At 39.9% G+C, this 20,999-nt stretch overlaps 1 protein-coding gene across 3 annotated transcripts; it reads right to left on the reverse strand.

The window, feature by feature from the left end:
- Nucleotides 1–405: 405 nt before the first annotated feature.
- On the reverse strand, nucleotides 406–17,723 carry LOC149841169 (uncharacterized). 3 transcript variants are annotated; one of them, XM_090004687.1, is made up of 5 exons: nucleotides 14,190–17,648; nucleotides 13,820–14,105; nucleotides 13,637–13,724; nucleotides 2,072–2,199; nucleotides 406–1,397 (listed from the first exon to the last, which is right to left on the reverse strand). In XM_090004687.1, the coding sequence occupies exons 1-5, from the start codon at nucleotides 17,572–17,574 to the stop codon at nucleotides 1,139–1,141; spliced, it is 4,146 nt and encodes a 1,381-aa protein (XP_089860813.1). In that variant the 5' UTR covers nucleotides 17,575–17,648; the 3' UTR covers nucleotides 406–1,138. The 3 variants fall into 3 exon arrangements, 2 of the variants coding, with proteins under 2 accessions (XP_089860813.1, XP_089860812.1); XM_090004686.1 differs by having other exon boundaries at nucleotides 13,820–17,723; XR_016431638.1 differs by lacking the exon at nucleotides 406–1,397 and adding an exon at nucleotides 4,442–4,554 and having other exon boundaries at nucleotides 13,820–17,723.
- Nucleotides 17,724–20,999: the final 3,276 nt, after the last annotated feature.

Here is a 20,999-nt window from a genome sequence, read left to right on the forward strand (position 1 = left end):
AAGACCTAGCACCGTCTCCTGGACCAAAGGATGTCAAACACCCAATCTCCATCTCCTAGTCCCTAAAGAATGCACTCCCTGACTTTCTAAATATTCTTTGTTTGGTGTTCCCTTCCAATGGATATTGAAGGGCATATTAATATGGCACAAGGAGCGCTTGACATACAGTTTCCCCCCACTAATTTAGATAAATGTCCGTGTGTTCCGTTATCAATTAATGTTAATGTTACAATATCACCAAGCTTTTGAAAATCACAATATTATTGTGAGATTTTACAAAATCTCACTTATTTTCAATATACCATGATATTACAATTTCCTCACAATATTAGAACTTTTTACAGTATTTAATTCACAACTTTTCCAATATTTTTTCAATAAATAAAATCATCATTGTTTGCGACATTTTCTCTTGCCAAGAAAATCCTGAATTCAATTTAAGTTGTACAAGAAATGGGCAAGGGTGGCATACATACCTACATTTGCTCAAGTCTATCAGCAGCACCCTGATGTGTGCACGCTTTAAAAAACTTTACAATTAATGAGATTATGAGAGCACACGTGTATCGTGACAACAGAACAAACCAAAAAACTAGTAAAGCAAAATTTATACTCTTGGTTAGCACTCTAAGTATGTTTCTTGAAAGCATCAAACACTTATCTGCCATAAAGAAGGATGGATATCTTTAAAAGCACCACAGGCATGCCACCTGCCAATTTGCTGTGACCAAAGCCAGGATCATTTCTTCTGTTGCACTCAAGGACAAGAAAACATGGGAAAGAACCATCCAAGTGCTCTAACTTTTGGAAAAATACTCTGAGCATTTCCAGGAGTTCAAGATGATATTAAAAAAGCCAGAACCACCAATCCCGAGAATCATACTGTAATTGTGATGCTCTTAAGTGCAAAAATCTCATGAAGTCGAGATTGTCACAACAAGTGCCTGTCAACCAGATGCCTTCTAACCAGCATTTACCCCTCCATGTTTGAACTTTTTTGTTACAGCATCCGACGCAATGAAGTGTTCATTGTTTTCTTTTCATTCAAAATCTTGGCTTAGTAGACTACTGGAAGTCCCCCATTACTGAAGTGGCATCGTGCTAAACTTACTTTTTCAATAAGAACAAACAGAAACAACTACAAACAGAACATCACACTCAAAAGATTATGCATCTTAGAGAAAAATTTTGCAGGAGCACTTGCAACTGGCAAGGATGAAGGTGTTTCTGGCGTTTTGGTCTTTTTCCTCCTGAGCTGAAAGAATTGTTGCATTACATCAGAGCACTCAGTTGCAAGGATGCCCCGCCTAATCTTCATATTTGGGTGGAAAGGGTGTACTGGGCCAGAAGTAGCGCTTGGTTGATCCGAGCTTTGTTTTCCTTCGCCAGGAAAAAGTCTGCAAAGGAACAATCAGGTCAAAACTGTGACAGAACACATCATAACCCGGTCATGGTAGGACCCATCTTATGCACACAGAAGTGGATAAAACAATCTATTGGTTCATTTTCCTAAGAACATTGGCTTTATTTTACTTCTATCATCATTTTTTAGTCAACCTACTCAGGTTGTAAGGAATGAAAGTACCAGGTTTCAGAGACTTCAATTATGAACTCTAGAAAGAAAGCAGAATGGCATGCTATTCTATGTTCCACCATCAAATATTTTTTTTGTGATTAACATCAGATGATGGTTTCAGAATAAGAGTTCATCACAGAGTCCAGGAACTTGAGAATAAAACAGAACATCCGCAGATATAACAAAGTGATGTAGATGTGCAAACACATTTTTTCTAGGTGTTTTCATGATATTGACAACTAATAGCATTATTGCTATTAGAGACTAGCATGTATATGACCTCAGAAGATTCATCACCTATTCATGGATGTGTAGATGGTAATGTCACTTGGCAATTGGCACTATCGGGGACAATCGGTCATCCAATAGGAAAACAGCATTTTATAAAATATATAAGTTATCTGCAAAACCTTTAGCAGTCAACTTAAAATCAGCTAGGAAAAAGGAAACAAAGCATGCCAGAAATCAACTTAAAGCTGTCATGTAAATGCATACCGGACCCAGCTGCCATCAGCTCCAAGGAGCTTATTGGGTGCTCCCCATACCAAGGTATCAATTCTAGCTTGAAGGATAGCACCCGCACACATCGGACAAGGTTCAAGTGTAACATAAAGAGTTGTTCCCTGCAAACCATGAGCAAACTAGAAGTTATGGATTCAAAACTAATGGAAATAAGCAGTGACACATTATGTGCGTCTCTTTAGATATCTTTGGGGCATCAATGAACATAAAGATTGTCGCATAAAGCTTTTCACACAAATCAATAGTCAATTGTGATATGATCCATTCAACCACGAACACCATGACAGGAGAAGCAAGGAAGGGGGGATGGAAAACTAAAGACACACCACACAGTAGGTCTGGTCATGGATCACATCCGCACAGAATGGTGTCCAATCTTTTCCTGCCTGTAGGTTCAATAAGCAGATTTTGTTTGGAACTACAATTGACTGTCAATGAACTGTCAATTTATTGACAAGTTGATGCCCCAGGAGAACTTAAAAAATGATTTTTCTTTGAGAAACAGTTTATGAAAAATATATCTAAAAGATTGTAAATCAATTCTATATAAGGAAATTGCTATTTTTGGAATAATATGAAGAGAAAAAATAGCAACAAAACTAATGGTAGAAAGAAAATATGGAACTCTGAAAATTGAAAAATATTAAGAGCAAAGCTAGAAGAGATCCCTTAACAATTTTTGAGGTGTTATTTTCATACCTTGCCTATATGTTCACCATCCAGGAAGTTTTAGTAAATTTATGAAAGAAATGAGTCATATTAAAGATTTTCTGCATTTCCAAAATACAAAAATAAAAAAGTAACTTGCAATTTTTCCTACTAGAACACCCTTGATCTTTGAAATCAATGTAATGTAACCTGTATTATAGGAAACACATGTGCACACATGTATCTATGTGTATATGGATATGTCTGTCTGCTTCACTTGGCATGATGAATCACTTGTTTATCATTTATCGATAATCATGCCATTTCAAACATAAAATAATAATGCATTTGTATTATCTTACCTAAAATTTCTAACTATCACATTCTTAATGTGTATTAGCTCATTCATGCACTCGTAACTTGCAAGCACAGTGCAAGCTAACAAAAAGTTGATACAGTTTAATGCTTTTTCAAGTTGGACTTGCATTCTATAAAAGACTGCCTAGGTTGCTATGGAATCCACCTCATTTTTTTCATAGTACATCTCATCAGGCACGAATGCATGCCTGAAAAGGCACACAAAACTCAACCAAAGATAAAACATAGCATAATACCATTTTTTTGAAACTTTAATCTTACCAAATAAATAAATAGACATATATATATGTTATATAGAAATATAGCAAACAAGAACAAGAAATCTGCCAGATAAACTACATTATGTGATAAGGTGAAAATCAGGTAACTATTTCTACCTTGAACTAGAAGAAGCAATATCTATGGTTCCACTAGTTGCATAACTTCCAATTTTTCAATAAAATTATATAACCTCTCAACTGTTTTTCTATCATAGAGGAAAATAGAGCTATTCAGATTTGCACATCTTCATGCGAGACAGAAAATTTAAATGGAAAATTCTTAGAAAAGGAGGTGACTTGCTTCATTTTCATATTGAAAGAAAAGCAGGATATAGATAAGTTATGTCACATGGATACAGATGTGGGAGTGGGACATGATGCAGACACTTAGTATGATACCATAATTTTCAAATATTAGGATACAGGGACACGAGCATACACAAACATAGATGTATGTATGTTTGTGAGTACGTGTATAAAACAACAATTTTAGGACATGTTTGTTTTGGTCACAAGTGAGAAAGTAGAAGCTGAGAAAGTAGATCACAAGGTCAACCTTGTTATCTACTTTCACAAGTTTCAAGGCAAAAAGAGGCAGAAACAATCACAATCACAACTACTTTTTAATGTTCCATTAACCTTGAGAAAGTATGGTGATTGTGATTTACAGTCATAAGAACCAAAAATCACAGGGCATTGCAAACATGCCTTTAAATTACTACAATTAGGAACATCAAATAATGAAATTAAGTTAAAATTGAAATGTAATGTAATCGATGACAAATTTTAAAAGAAAAAAAAAACTCAAGTGAATATGAAATAAGTGAATAAGATCATAAAAGAAAATGGAAAAAGTTAATGACAAAATGTTGATTGCACATGAAACTAGTTTGACTAAGTCAATAAAGTGTTGTATCGTGCTTGAGAAGTGTCCAAGTGCTGTGTCGTGTTGATACATGATACACATGCTAAGTGAGGTGTCCGTGTGACATAGTGCATAAGAGATCATGTAAGGGACAACATAATAGAATGTGATGGTTGCTTGAAAAGAAAATACCATTTGGGGAGGGTGGATCAGGTGCAAATGCAAACGGATCGGGTCCAAGATCAAGGTTTTACAAATTTTGGCTGTTCCGAATCCGATTCCGATTAGAATCTCCATGTATTTAGCTGTTCCAGATCCAAATAATTTGCATCACTAGGCGCAATCACAATGCACAAATACAGTGTGCCGCTGCACCTGATTGCCTTCCATCTGCCCTTGTGCCCCACAGCTCACAGGCTGTCCGAGCAGATGGAAGGTGCTCAGGTGCAGTGGCACAAATAAAATAAAATCAAAAAGCAAATTGCACCTGATCCCAATTCCATTTCGCGAGACAGGACAAGCACAAGTTGGAATTCATATATGCAGCAAATCCCTTGTTATTTCTTTCAATCAGTCAGGACAAGCATGAGATTAAATTTATTACTCCCTTGTTATTCTGTTTGATATTTCTTAATGTTTCTAATTCTAAGTACCTATTGAATTTTTTCCCCAAGATTCTCTTTATTATCTGGTATATTCCTTCTACTGAAGAACCCACATTCAGAGACACTGTTACAAGTGATGGTATCGGACACAGGTATGAAACAAAAAATGAGACAAAGATGAGAGCAGAAAGATGATGGTATCGCACACGCCAAAAATGAGACAAAAAAAATACAGCACAATATAAAAGTTAGCACATCATTTTATATTTGAAAGAGCAGAAAGATGAGAGAAAAAGGGAAAGAGGCAAGATAAAAGTGGGGGAAAAAAAAGAAAGAACAATTCTCAACTAGAGAATTGAAACCCTTTGTCATAACATGAAGAAATATGTAAAAGCTAGAGAGGGAGAGATAAAGAGAAAACGAGAAGAGGAGAGGAAGAAACTATGTCAAACCCCCAAAAAATGAAAAAAATCCTTAAAGTCTTGACAGTTGTTAGCTATGTCACATGGGTGCGGGTGCGGGTGCGGGTGCGGGAGCGGGAGCGGGTGCGGGGATTCGGCACTTTCAAAAAACCCGGGTGCGGGGGTGCGGCAGGGGCAAAAATGTAAATATATATATATATATATAGAGAGAGAGAGAGAGGGTCGGGGGTTCCCCCGACGCGGGCCGGGGTTCAGTTTTTTTTGCTGGTGTGTTTGTTTGAAGACTTGTTACCCACGTTCTGCTTGTTGTGTACTTTAGCTCAACGGGACAAAATTGATGAACCGAAAGGATTGGCAATCTGATCGACCCAGCCTGCTGCGTTCTGTTGACTGTCATGATTCAATCATGTCTGAAACTCCCTGGTCTTCACGAAAAAAAATATAAGCGAAAGGTTTGACGTGGTTTTTTGGAGAGAGAGTCTTCACGAGGCCTACGACGCCACTGCCTAGGGTTCTTCAAATTTCATTTTATATACAGTTGCACACAGATGACAACTAAAAGAAATTTATTGGATTTGACATGTGGAAAAGAGAGGTCTACACAAGGCTACGGCTAGAGCACCTCGTCAGGAGAAAAAGTGAATACTAATAGCCACCAAGGCTCTACTCTACCACCACCATTATCATTTATTATGGAGAGAGAAAATCCTTGACGAAAAAGGATTGGGTTGGTTGAAGCATAAAGACTTCAAAAGGCTCTTGAATTTTGGTTTTAATTTTTGAGGAAGATGGATCATCATTTCCAAGTTAACAGTATGTTTTCCAATGCTGTGAATTAATTGTTTGGAGGCAGGAATAGCATGGGATGCCAACAAAGCACGTCAGATGTTGTGGACACAAGTGCCCCTTTATAAAACAAGAGCAGCAGCAGCAAGCAGCTGTCCAGAATTTTTTTTTTTTAAAAAATTCTGCAGCCCATTTCGTAGGGCAAATTTTTTTTAAAAAAAAAAAATCTAAACAAAAATGGACCGAAATGACCCTGGGTGCGGTCAACGCACCCAGGATCGGGTTGACCGCACCCGGTGCCACACCCGCACCCGCACCCGCGTCGAGTCGCGTCGACGCGGGTGTGGCACCCTGCTAGCCGAATCCCTGTGACATAGTTGTTAAGCTGGTTTAGAAAATGAAACTCAAAAGGCTATTTGGTGCTAGAGGTATTCAATGTTCACCCTGTAGTCAACATTGAAAAAAATATGTATAAAATATCACATATTTCTTCATTTTTAAAATGCATATACAACACACATGGAGTGTCCAACACTTGACATATTCTTTCAGCGCATATAATAGTGTTGGACAATTTGAAGTTAGATGCATGCCCAGGACGTGTCAAGAAATGACTGTGTCAATATCAATCTTAAACACAGCAGAGCAAACATGTTGGATTTCTAGGAGTGTCCAGGGAACATAATGAACAATCAATATTTGCCATGAATCAATGCTTCATGACTAAGAAAAAACTATGAAGAGGAACTCCTACAAAATGACGAACATTTCAATTATTTTGCATTATTAGCAAACAGAAAAAAGAATACACACGACATAGAGAACCTAATACAGTAATACTTTTGAAACAAAACTTTTATATACCATTTATTTTACAACCATTGGTGCATATTCAGCTATTACTTCAGTCCCTTTTTCCTTTTTGGTGCATATGTGTGTATAGCTTTACATGGCCATTACACTACCCACCTGGTAACTAATCACAAAAAGCTTTGTACCTTTCTTGTTTTCCCCTGGATCATTCTGTATAAATATTTTGATTACATTGCAAACATTACACAAACCAGAACAATGTTATAACTAATGAGAAGCAAAATAAAGTCATGCAAAGTATGCTGACGCCCATATTTAAGCTAATAATTGTATAATGATTATATGCTATGATACAGGATTTTCATCACATACAACAAAATATTATTTTCAGTACAGATCCGCTCCCCACCTGTCAGAGAATGCTATGCTCCAGAAGGCAATGCTACTGGACTTTGTGATCACTGGCCTAGCCAGATTGTTTAAATATCATACATATTAAAGAAATCTGTCACTCTCATCATTTAATGATCAAATAAAAATGCTGAAGACTGCCAAATGTTGCACATCAATCCATCAATAACATACTTGCATATGTAAATAATATGACCAAATCTCATGCATGCTGAAACAATATTTGATCTACTAGCACAATTTCCCTTCTTATCCATGAAAGTTCTGGGGAAATTAGGGGGAGTTTGAATCGCAGACGCTTGTGAACAGGACAGCACGTCCATCCGGTACCTTCTGCAGACAGGACAGGACACACTTCCCTGCCATATCCACGTGCCAAAAAAACAATTTTTTGGGTGTGTCCGTGCCTGTCCGTCCTCCACTGTTCCGTGTGGGGGACACGGAACAGCAGTGGGCGCCGTTTTGGCATCCACAGGATGCACCAATATTGCATCTGTGCATCCCGTGTTTGCATGGGCATGCGGACACGTTTGAGGCCCAGGCGCTGGGAGTCCCGTGGACACACACGGATGGCGTATCAAACACTATGTTGTTAGAATCACGTCTGAAGCAGTATTTTTGGTATTTCTCATTTATGTATTTTGTTGTAATCTATGTCACATGGGTACGGATGCGGCACAATTTCAAAAATTTTGGACACGGTGACTCGGCTATATATAAATATATATAATTTTTTTAATATATATATATATATAATTATATATATAACAATAAATTAATAAGATAGCACTGGGAACGATCAAAGTAATAAGATAGGACTGGCCATGTGACTGTTCACACAGTCTGTGACTGACTGTGCATACAGTTTGGCTATATATATATATTTAAAAAAATATTAATTTTTTTTTAGTTTTTTGCTCTAAAAAATGGACAAATATAGACTCGGTCAAAGTTGACCGAGTCTATAAAGTGGACGGACTTGGCCCAGGTGCGTTGACCGAGTCCGATACCTGTTGACCGAGTCCGCCCTGTGCCCGAAGCCGCACCTGTGTCGGGACGTGTCGAAGGATGCGTCGACCCCCTAGCCGAGTCCGTGTGACATAGGTTGTAATATGTTTCATACCTAAAAGGTACTATTGTATTTTCTCCATGTAATCTCAACATGATATATATACAAGAGAGACGTCCCAGCTAGGGCATGACCTCCAATTCATCTCCAATCTTTTTTCCTTCTCACTCTTTTCTTTGTGTAACAGGTCACGCAGGCCAAGGGACACAGCAGCTTTCACATGGTATTAGAGCAGGTCGAGGCGAACAACATCAGGTCATGATTCATATTATTTTCTTCTTCTTTCCCATTCTAATCTGAATCTGGTCACGCTGAACCAGATCTCATTGTTTTCCTATTTCTTTTCTCAAAACCAAATCTGGTCACGTCAGACCAGATTCGTCCCCATTGTTTCCTTATTCCTTTTCTCTAAACCCATTCTGGTCACGTCAGACCAGATTCTTCTTTTTCTCTCCTCTTATCATTTAACATCAAATTAGATCCGATCACATAAGGTCAGATCTGTTCTTCCTTATCCTCGATTCCTTCTCATTCATTTTAGTTTTTTTTTTAAATCAAATCTGGTCACATCAGACCAGATCTTGTTTTTTTTCAATCTCGATATATCAAATCTGATCACACCATATCAGATCTTGATTTCTTCTTATTCATTTTAAATTCGATCTCGTTCAATTTTGTTTAATCTCCTTTGGTTTTTTAAATTTGAAGTTTTATTATGCATTGTTTGCTTCAGATCTGATAAAACTCCATCATCTCAACATGAAAAATCCTTCTCCTTTCTCTTTTCACGTTTTTCTTTAAACCCAACAAAAGATTTTGACCCAAGAAGACCTTGTCTCGATTTTAGCCAAGATCAAGTAGTCATCAGACTGCACACACCTTTCTGGATCCACAGGTAAAAAAAGAAATGTGCGAACAATTTCGATTTTTTGAGTTCTGATTTCATTCTCTGTGTTCATATTTTGAATTTATTTTCAGTTTGGGTCATTATCTTACCTCATTTCCAATGTGTACTTCTCATTCTCTCACTTACTCATTTCTCAACCAACTTGTCTCTGAAAGGTTGGATGAAACTAATTTCATAACCTGGAAAAAGCAAATTACTCCATTCATCTGCAGTCATAACTTGATGGGACACCTCGATGGATCCAGGGATGCCCCCTTGGAATTCATGGTTGTTACCAAGAAAAAATCAAAGTAAAAGGAAAAGGAGATAGCAAAAGATGATGATTTTGATCAGATTGTCTACATCAAGAATCCTGGTTATATTGCTTGGTTCAAAAATGATCAAATGGTTGTGGCCTTTATCATGGCCATACTTTCCAGACAGTAACAACAAGAAAACTTTGAGAAGTTCTTCACAGATGGTATGAGTAGATTTTCACTCCTAAGGTATATCACCTCAAATCTGAATTTGGATCGTTGAAGAGTGGAAACAGTAGTGTGGCAGAATTTCTCGATTCTGTGAAGTATATCACGAATCAGTTGGCAGCTATAGGGAGTCCCGTGACAGATGAAGATGTATGCAGCCAGACACTTCGTGAATTAGGTGATGAGTATAATATGTTCAAAGCAATGTATATGGGTCTCGAGAAAAGAGGTAACTTTGACAAGCTTAGGTCTGTTACTTGAGTTTGAATCAAATTTTGGTATCTCATCAAAGAAAGATGACTCTCATCCCAATCATGAGGTGATGATGGCTGCCACCTCAAATCATGGTAGGGAAAGAGGTCAAAATCAGTATGATAACAGAAATTTAGGGAGTCTTCCTAATCCTCATACTTGCAACACAAAAGAAAATCGGCAGAATGTAATATGTCAGATGTATGGAAAGCGGGGACATTCGTGCTCAAATTGCTATTAGAGATATGTCCCAACATATCATCCTCCCACAGTTACTTACCCAGCCCATTTTCGACAGTTTGCTCCACAAGCCAGTGGTATGAGAGGGGGAAGAAACCCACAACCAGCATCCTCCAATGCGTTCACAGGGTCTGGATCTTCTTCTTCTCCAGGACATAATCAGGATATGAACGCCTTGAGTGCCTCTTTTTCTTAGTTTGGCATGAATAGCATTCGAAACCATCATAGTTCCTCTTGGCCAGCAGGAGCTTATCAGTCGCCCACGATTTCTATGAGCTCACCATGGCTTGCCACTTCAGATCAGCCCACCTAGACCTCTTCCACTTCTCAGGTCCCACAACTGAGTGATTGGTTTCTAGATTTAGGTACTGCCCACCATGTCACAGGCTAAGTCAAACGGACTGAGCTATAAGGTCGACGCACCTATGCTGACACACCCCGACACGGGTGCAGCTTCGGACACGGGGCGGACACGGTCAACCAAGTGTCAGACTCGGTCCACGCACTGGGGCTGAGTCCGTCCACATTTTGGACTCGGTCAACTTTGAACGAGTCTATTTTTGTCCATTTTTTAGGACAAAAGACGTATAAAAACTAAAAAAATGATTTATATATATATATAGTTGTGTCCCCTAATGGGCACAACTTTGACAGAGTCTTATTATTGTTATATATATATATATATATATATATATATATATATATATATATATATCCGTGTCCCCGTGTCTAAAATTTTTGAAATTGCTCCGCACCCGTGTCACACCCGTACCCATACCTGCACCCATGTGACATAGGTCACAGGTGATGTAGGTAAACTCACAAATCTTTATCCTTATCACAATAATGAGAGAATAGTCACTGGTGATGAAAAAGCGCATTCCATTACCCACATTAGAACCGCCACTATTCACACTCCCCATGGTCATTTTCATCTTTCAAATACCTTTCTTATTCCTAATATTAAATGTAATTGTGTTTCTGTCTTTCAACTTACTTATCATAACTCATGTGTTTCTTTCTCTTCTTCTTCGGTCTCTGTGAAGGACATTCACATGAAGCGGAATCTCGTTGAAGGAAAGAGATGCAGAGGATTGTTCGTCCTCAATGAAGCTCTTGTCGATCGTCTTTAAATTCTTGTGTCGAATGAAGTTAGCTTCAATAATGATGCCTAACTGTGGCACAAGCGATTGGGTCACTGTAATTCCACATTTCTTGAAATTTTGTGTAAAAATGGCTTATTCCTTTAAAGAATAAGTCTATTGTTCGTTTCATGTCATGTGTTCAGTGTCGAGTCCGTAAGAGCCATAAGCTCCCATTTGGTGTTTCTAATAAAAGAGTTTTATTTTTCCTTGAGTTAATACATTCTGATGTTTGGGATCCTGCACCCGTGATGTCCTTGTCTAGATATCGTTTTTATGTAATTTTCGTGGATGACTTTTCTCGTTACACTTGGATTTATTTACCATCAATCTTGACATCATCCTAAGTGGATTGAGGCCATGAATGAAGAGATTTCAGCTCTCCATGAGTGTGATACATGGGAAGTAGTACCCAGGCCAGATAATAAGAATGCCATTGGGTGCCGGTGGGTCTACAAAATTAAGTATAGGGCTGATGGTAGCATTCAGCGATATAAAGCAAGCTTGGTAGCAAAAGAGCATGTACAAGAACATGGCCAGGATTTTGATGACATTTAGTTATGTTGTTCGAATGGGTAACTATTTGTGTGGTTTTGTCTCTTGCCACTATGTATGGATGGAATCTCAGTTAGATGGATGTGAGAAATGCATTTCTTTATGGCACATTACATGAAGAAGTGTACATGGAACACCCTCCAGGATACCATGAGGCTGATACCAAGACTATAATGCTTCGCTTACGAAAGGCTATATACGGTTTGAAGCAAGCATCTTGTGTGTGGTTTGAGACTTTTAGTTTTGTTGTTCGATCTTTAGGCTTCATTCGAAGCCAATGTGATTACTCGTTATTGTCTCCTATCAGGCTCATATTACTATCATTCCTGTATATATAGATGATCTTGTTATTACAGACGGTGATCAAGATAGAATCATACATCCAAAGTCCATGCTCGGTAAGCAGTTCCACATAAAAGATTTAGGCCCTTTGCGGTACTTCCTTGGCATTGAAGTTGATCAAATCAGCTGCTCTCTCATTTTATCTCAACGAAAATATACTTTGGACATTCCTTCTCGTTTTGGGATGACCGACTGCAAACTGGTTCCCACTCACATTGCAGTCAATGTGAAATTGGTTGACAATGATCTTCAGGATCCTTCGTTGTCTTATCCAGAGCAATTCAGAAGTCTCGTTGGAACCCTTTAGTATCTTACCTTCACGAGGCCAGACTTGGTATATGCCACCAACCAAGTCTCCAGGTTTATGCAGTCACCCCGTCCTTCAGCTAAAAGAATTTTGCGATATGTGAAAGGCATAATCAGCGATGGTCTTATTTATAAAAGGTCCTCTTCTCAACCTCATGATGGTTTGGCACTTGTTATTCTAGCTTACTCAGATGTTGACTGGGCCACTGATCCCTCCTCAAGGTGATTTGTCACAGGCTATGTAGTCTTCTTGGGACAACATCTTGTATCTTGGTCCAATCGACGACAGAAGACAGTTGTGTGGTCTAGTACTGAAAAGGAGTATTATGCCACGTCAACCGTAACGACAGAGGTTTTATGGACAAGACATTTCCTAGTCAATCTCCATCAAACGATATCCCAATCACTTCTCTTCTGTGATAATAGAAGTGCAATAGCTATTGCCAATAACCCGGTGCAACATAAAAAAATGAAAAATGTGGAGATTGATTAACTCTTCGTTCGTGAAAAAGTTTAAAGTAAAGAAATCCATCCTATATTTCTCCAAGATGAAGATCAAGTATCCGATCTATTCACTAAGCCGCTATCTTCTTTGCATCATTGGTTCCTTAAGAGCAAACTGTCCATTGTCATTCAAGACCCATGAACAGTTTGAGGGGGGGCTGTTAGAATCATGTCTGAAGGGGTATTTTTGGTATTTCCCACTTATGTATTTTGTTGTAATATGTTCATACCTAAAGAGTATTATTGTATTTTCTCCATGTAATCTCAACATGATATATATACAAGAGGGACGTCTCAGCTAGGGCACGACCTCCAATTCATCTCCAATCTTTTTCCCTTCTCTCTCTTTTCTTTGTGTAACGGGTCACGCAGGCTGAGGGGCACCACAGCTTTCACATATGTAACCAAATATGCCTGTCCCAAGTTCCATTTAAGAATACCGAGAATATGCACCAGATGCAATTAGATAGTAAACCACATAATCACATTATAAAATAAAATATAAAAAAGTTAATCGGCAGACAGCATAGTCAACATAATAGGTAGAACAAGATAATGTGATGACTTACTGCAAGGCGCCAAGTTCTAAGCATCCTAGAGGCCTCCCTGATGCACACCATTTCAGCATGTGCAGTTGAATCTCTCAACTCTTCAACACTGAAACATTAATCAACTCAGTCAAGAATCAAGTTTGTGCAGCACATGTAACTTTCAGTTTACAAAAGGCACACAAATAGGAAAGAATCACCTACAGGTTGTAACCTCGGGCAATAATCTTCCCATCCTGCACCAATACAGCTCCAACTGGTACCTCCCAGGTATCGGCTGCTTTTCTCGCTTCCAAAAGGGCTTCCCTCATGAACATTTCGTCCATTTTTCTCTGCTCGCTTTCAAATCTATATGCTTCTTCCCATGCTTCAAATCTTTCCCCTTGAACTTGTGCAGTTCTTTTCAACTTACTTTGTCTCAAGGCCCTCTGCTTGTCTTTATTGCTAGCGTCTCCCTTTGGCCTATCCTCGACGAATGGTTCGTGTGTTCCTGTGGCACAGTCATTCCTGTCAATCTCCAGTGAGGAGACTCGCACTTCACTAATTTCTGTTTGTTCTTGTACATCACTAATACCTGTTGAAGATGTAACATCAGGTAACGGTCTACCACTCACTGGTGTTGATAATGAACCAAATCCTTGATTATCTGACGTTGAAGAAGCTTTTCTGCGGATTGATCCACGTTCATAGAGACCCATAGGAGATGCTGTAACAACCTTATTGTCAGCTACTGTTGCCTGGAGACTCACGACCTCAGTAAGTGCCTGTCTTTGGTTCACATTTGAACCAGAGATAAGCTCATCTACTGATCCTTTGGCAGCTTGTGGCTCCCCCAACACAGTTTTTTTCTCCTTCTTTGCATTCTCTTCATCATCTGGCTCATGTCCTGAAAACCAAGCCTCACTGCTACCAGATTGAGTTGATGAGCTCTTAGCAGCTGATTTTGTTGTCGAATTATGTGATCCAGCCCGTAAAGCCCAACCGCCCTTAACTATTTCAGCAAGGTAGCTCCATAATAATCTTCTTGACCTCTTCACAATTGGATTAGTAGAGGATGTAGCACCAGTTCCCTCAACTGCCCCTATAGTGGAAGTTACTTCAGTCAAGTTCTCTCCAGCAGCTACAGCTACAGGAGTCATGCTAGCTTCTGGTGTCTCCATACTAGTATGTTCTTCAAATGTTTCATGTGCAACATCCCATATTTCATCAGATGGTCCTCTTGTCTCAGATGATGTAGGAGACTGCAAAGAACTCTGTGTTGCAACAATTTTGGAGATTTCACTTGAGCCACCTTGGACCGAGTCTCCTTTCGAATGTGATGGAGGACTTGCCAACACTACTTGCTGTAGTACAGTGGTTGTCTGATGGGAAGTCCTCTTCGTCTCTACTAGATACGCTTTCTCAGTTGTTTCTAGAATTCTCTGAGAATGCAAGTCTGCCTGGTGCAGTTTGTCAGCGGAAGGTTGCATCAACTCATCAGGAGATTTCTCCAGGAATATGATCGAGCTCCAATCATCACCCTTGTTGATCAGATCAGAGTGCTGACTTAATGTATCACTTCTTGTATTTCCTACATCAGAGCGGCTCAAAGGAGTTTCCCCCTGTATCCGCACATTTAGAACATGAGAGCCAATTTGCAATGATCCAGTAAATGCCTCTTTAGTTGGATAACCATCTGGTTGATGGTCACCTGCAGCACTTGGTGAGCCCTGAAGTGTTGATCTAGAAGATGAATGTGCCAACGGTTCCAGAAAAGTTGTCTGTGCTGAAATGGTTGCATCTGTCTGCGTATTAGTGTTTAGTTTAACATTAATTGAATGGTGATGCTTAGCAACATATTCATTGCTTGCATACCCAGGCAACTGGTGGCCACTGGAAGTACTTGGTAAGCTAGTGATTGTTGACTGAGAAGATGGAGGAACCGAAATTTCTGGTGAAATCCGTCCTGAAATGGTGGCACCTGTTCTACTGCTACTGCTTGATTCTTGCAAGTATTCTGAGCGGTGATGTTCACCAACATAGTGGCTAGTTGTATATCCACCTGTCTGATGGGCACCAGTAGTTTCCGATGATCCTCTCGGCGTCAATTGAAAAGGTTGAGGCCTTGGCTTTTCCTGCAATGCTACGGGTTCTGAAATCCCTGTGCCTGTCTGTGCACCACTAGTGCTTAATTCTTGCATGTATTTCATGCTGGAAGAGTGCTGATGATTAGCAACAAAATCACTAGTAGCATATCCAGCTGTTTGATGGTCGGCAGTAATCCTTAATGAACTCCCAACTGGTGATTGAGAAGATGAAGTCATTGGCATTTCCTGTGCTGATAAACGTGCTTGTGAAATCTTTGCACCTATCTGTGTATTGCTGGTGCTCACTTGTTGCGAGTAATCAATATTTGAAGGATGGTGATGCTTACCAACAAACTCAGACTCGTGATTTCTCGATACATTTGAATCCAGAATGGTAACTGAGCCATGCGGGTGCCGAGATACAGGCTTCCCGGCAACTTGTTCAACCGTCCTCTCCGGACTTTGTTTCGAACCCTGCACTGAACTGTGAGCAGATGTTGAAGTCTCTTCTCTTCCACTGACAAATACCCTCCGTTCCTTTCCATAAGTGTAACGAGCATCACTTGAGCGATTCATGGCACAAGAATCTGTCGCACCAAACTCAACATTGTCAATTACTCCTATCTCATGTGGTTGGTGTTGTTTTTCTACTGCATCTACACCAACCTCGGTCAGAATATCCCCATGAGGCTTGTTATTCCTACAACTGCTAGAAGAGGTGCCCCAAGTACCAGAGTGCTCACTGACAGCGTTTCTGCTCTCAACTCTAGAATCTGAGAGCTTCATCCTTATCTGTTCTTCATGGCGACGAACCGATGTACTTGAAATCGATCCGTAGTTCTCTCTGTCATCCAGACAAACCTTAATTTCATCATTTTTGGAGAAGTATCGGTCGTTGCCGGCAGTCTCTTGCCGCCTACTACTTTCCTCGTTCTTGCACTGGCCATCACCGGAAATCTGCTGCTGCTTACCTCTTTCAATACCAGCTGAGGAAGTCCTCATGGATCTCTCAGTTTCAAAAGATGCGTCCTTTGTCACTCTATAACGACCACGAGCCCTAGCTGACGCAGTCTCCGATTCAGTCCGACCCTGTCTGTATGTTCTCTTGGAATCACTTGTGAAATGCTCGTCTTCAACATCGAATTCGTCCCGCGATTCGCGCATACCCTGCTGCCACTTGAAAGAAGAACCATAACCATCGTCCCGAGCACCACTCTCATAGCCAGAATCATCGTCCTCCCATTCGTTATCGCGTAGATATAGACTTTCCGAAGCTCTGTTTCTTCCACCACCCTCCATCTTAACATTTCCAGTCTTACGTTTCTTTCCAGCAGCTCTGCCTTCATATCCATTTGCAGTTTCACTGAAACCCCATCGCTCAAATCTGAATTTGGATTCGCTCTCACCATCATGGTCATGATCACAGCAAAGAAGGGGATACTCATCATCAAAACCGCTGAAGTTTGCTGGAGCAGGGACCATACCACTCTCAAATCTCACCAACAAACCTACTATTTCCTGCACCCACCTGTGAAGCTCCACCCCATAATCAAACTCGCAGTGACCACCAAAGCCTTCTTCCTTCATCACCCACGAAGCAATTCTCCTTTCTCCACCACGACAGGACACAAACCCATCAGAACGCGACCGGCAACACCCGCAACCGCCGAGAAACACCGCCTTTCTCTCAGCGGACCGGTGAATCAGAGCCGACTGCCTCAGCCCACAACAAGCAGGTGAGTGCCAAACCGATCCGTGCCCACAAGCACAAGCCGACTCTAGAATCCTCCCTTTTCCACCATGGGAGTAGCGGAATTCGTTACAAGGGATGAAAGCCCTGTCGCTCAGCGTTATGGTCGACCTGAAGTGGGCGTGATACATGATTTCCCACATCTGCCTCTCTCTCACTCTCTCTTTCTCTCTCTAAATTATCTACCAATCTATCCAATTTACTTCAGCCTTTTGGGTTTTGTTGGTTGACATCTTTTGTACTCTGAAAGAAGAAAACTAAGAGAGAGAGACCGTTTGCTTTTTGTCTCGCCAATTGGATATGACCGCCAGCGTTGGAGGCGTGAAGAAATGGAAGAAATATTTTTTACGTAAAGAGCAAAACTAGTTGAACGCCAAAGCATGTGGCTGCGTGCCTACTGAGATCCTTCGTTTCATTTTCAACAATAAAACAATATTGTGCACAGTGACTTTGTTATTTTAATGTGGTGATGAGGAGATGGGCTGGTTCACAAAACCGGCCTCATTGGCTCGTTTAGTTGACCTACAGTCAAGCCTAGAAAGACCTATCAGGCACAGGACACAAGCCTGGACTGCCAATCAGATTCAGACCAACCAACCAAAGCCCTGTCACAAGGACATGGTTAAGGGGACACGGGATACGCTATTATTATCAAAATTTCTAAAGCGACACAACACGGGAGCAAGTTGGAGTATCCTGTGACATAGCTTATAGGTGCTTAAAGTTCAAGGGAAAATAGAATGAAAACATATGCTTGTTCACATGACCAGAGAGAGAGAGAGAGGGGCCAATGTAGCCAACATAAACTCAATGAAGAAGAATGAAAAGCATTAGATTTGTAAAAGCCCATCTCAAGGAATCTAGAATTTTTGCGCCCCAATCAAAGAATGTGGCCTGGTCACATGCATGTACTTGTAGTCTACAAAACACAATTTTCGATTGCATGATGCGGGCTTTGAATTCTACAAACCCAGACACCCTGCCATCAAGCAATTTCTGTTTCCAAGAAACAGGCGTGATTGAAAATGGCAATTTCGTCCTCTCTTGAGATGTACATTAGCATCAACATTGGTACGATGTGATCATCATGAACGGTGGTTCAAGAAAGAGGCAAATGAAGTCCCCACTTTCATCCTGGAGGTGCTAACGCCAACTTGGGATGGTTGGTGCATATCACTTGCAGAAAGTCACAAAGAAGATGAATAGCAGCTTGTTTTTAGGGGTGTCAACGAACCGGATTTTATCCTATAGCCAACCGAATTCAATTCCATTTAGTTGCCCTTTGTAAGCTAAAACAATTTCCGATTATAACTTGATGTCGGATATGTTTTTGATTTGTTGCTATTGAATCCGAGAAATACCCAAAATTCATTTACATGTAAAAAAAACAGATCTGGTATGAGCTTGTCACCATCTGAATTTGTCTAACCAACATCCGATCACTCAAATATAGTATTGGCCACATCCGAACTGAACCCGATCTGAATCTGAATCTGAATCTGAATCTGAACTGTTTACATCACTACATGTTTTACATCTCTCCAATTCCTTGCCTAACACCCAGATCAGCCTCGCGGCAAGGGACACACATTCATGGGTTTGGGACTCTTGTCGTCCCCTTTGCTTGGTGATGTCCATCAAGAGCCTAAGACTTTTGAATTAGCATGGATTTTTTTTTCATAGACTAAATCTAGCAGCAGTAGTCCCACATGATTTGAGTAATGCGGGTTAAACACATCCAGCTAACTCCATGCTTTCACATTGCTTTCAATAATTCAGCAGCTGTTTCACAGCCCGTCTTGTTTTATTTTAAGTTCTCCCAACTGGGCTGTTGATTTAGTTTTTTCCTTCTACTCATTGGTAGCAGGTAGAAACTGGCTAGGTGGGCCTGCATGGAGCAATATAAACTCTGTATCAAGTCTGTCATATTGAAAATCTGCGTCCCAAACGTTGCCTATACTTTGCAAATATCACGTTAAAAAGTCACACTTGTTTTAACTCTAATGTAACCAAGAAAATATCATGATATCATCTTATGGACCAAACACCACAACCACATCTCACGCCACCTGAACAAGCTTTTCAAGTCGATTCCACGGGAAAGTTCCCAGCAAACCTTCATCCAAATTTCACCACCGCTCCCACAACAGTCAGCAACAGCATACAACAGGCTGGATGACAAAGTTAACCTTCCAATAGTTCATCAAGAAACAGGTAAGAGCATGACTTGACTGTTAGATCCTTGCAGCTAAAAAGAGGTTTTAATGGAAGTGGACTACTTTTCCTTTCTCTCTCTACAACAACAACAACAACAACTACAACTACGCCTTCATCCCCCAAAAAAATGGGGTCAGCGATATGAACCAAAAAAGAAAATCATTTCGGGTCTTTCACATGAATCCTTCTCCAATCATTGCTATGTCCTCGGTGAGGTTCAAAGCATTCATATCCTTATCATCTCCATCCAAGTCTTCTTAGGCCTACCTCGACCTCTTTTAACTAATATATTATCCCATTTCTCTATCCTTTTAATCAGAGCATCATTAGGCCTTCGCCGAATATGTCCAAACCACCGTAAACAATTCTCTATCATCTTATTTTCAATGGATGCAATGCCTACCTTGTTAGGTATCTTCCCGTTTCGAATCTTTATCTTTTATTGTATTTTCACACATCCATCTAAGCATAAACTTAAGGTGGTTCTCTCTCTCTCTCTCTCTCTCTCTCTCTCTCTCTCTCTCTCTCTCTCTCTCTCTCTCCCTCTCTCAAAAAAAAAAAAAAGACTACAAATCGTTGTAGCTCACGTGCACCTACGGAATATCTTAAAGCCACAGGATTTTCAAGGATTGACAGTAATAGCATCTATATGACATAATACCTTCCAAGCACAAAAGCTGATTGACACAAATCCAGAGCTCCAAATCAGAAATCACGGGGTTTTCTCAGCCAATGAGAAAAACGCAGTTGATAAGTTGAAGTTTTTTTTTATTGAGAAAATCTGGAAAATCTTGGCACATAAACGATTAAAAAAGTTAATAAAAATAATGATACATGAAAAAAAAGTGATATAACAAACTATGAAAACCATAAAAGTCACAATATGTGATGATATTTGAAAATGTGCAAGACCTGGAAAATCTCACAAAATATCAGGATTTTCAAGGCCACTCAAGATCTCAGTGAAAATATCATGAGATTTTCAAAATCTCTGACATTTGAGACATTAGAGCTGATCAAAACAAGAGAAACATCAGAGAGAGGAGTCCAAATGTCCGGTCAGTTTATGAGTACAAAGTTATTGTACACAGTTTCTATCAAATTATTCATCAACCATATACTCCTCGTTAATGAGTTAGCAGTATCAAAGCACCAGGAAGAATAAAGATGTCACAAGGCTCAAGGTAACCTTGGGTTTCAAGGTAATGTTTGAAGTTTCAAGGAGGCCTCTTTCATTGCTCAAGGTGGCCCTTCATTTTTTACCCATGTAATTAATTCTCTTTCCTTGTACTCTCTGGTTTCACCTATATATAGGTGAAGTTGCATAATGGGCTTCCGATGTCTGTGGATG

Source organism: Nuphar pumila, chromosome 4 (assembly GCF_984573655.1).
Source record: "Nuphar pumila chromosome 4, dmNupPumi1.hap1.1, whole genome shotgun sequence".
NCBI classification, from domain to species: Eukaryota; Viridiplantae; Streptophyta; class Magnoliopsida; order Nymphaeales; family Nymphaeaceae; genus Nuphar; species Nuphar pumila.

Excerpts from the sequence above, each read along its gene's own strand:
- LOC149841169 (XM_090004686.1), bottom strand. The coding sequence starts at position 17,574 with ATGTGGGAAATCATGTATCACGCCCACTTCAGGTCGACCATAACGCTG. Across the intron at positions 13,725-13,819 it reads ATTGCCCGAGGTTACAACCT|TGTTGAAGAGTTGAGAGATT; the intron begins GTAGGTGATTCT and ends TTAATGTTTCAG. Across the intron at positions 2,200-13,636 it reads TTAGAACTTGGCGCCTTGCA|GGAACAACTCTTTATGTTAC; the intron begins GTAAGTCATCAC and ends CATGGTTTGCAG.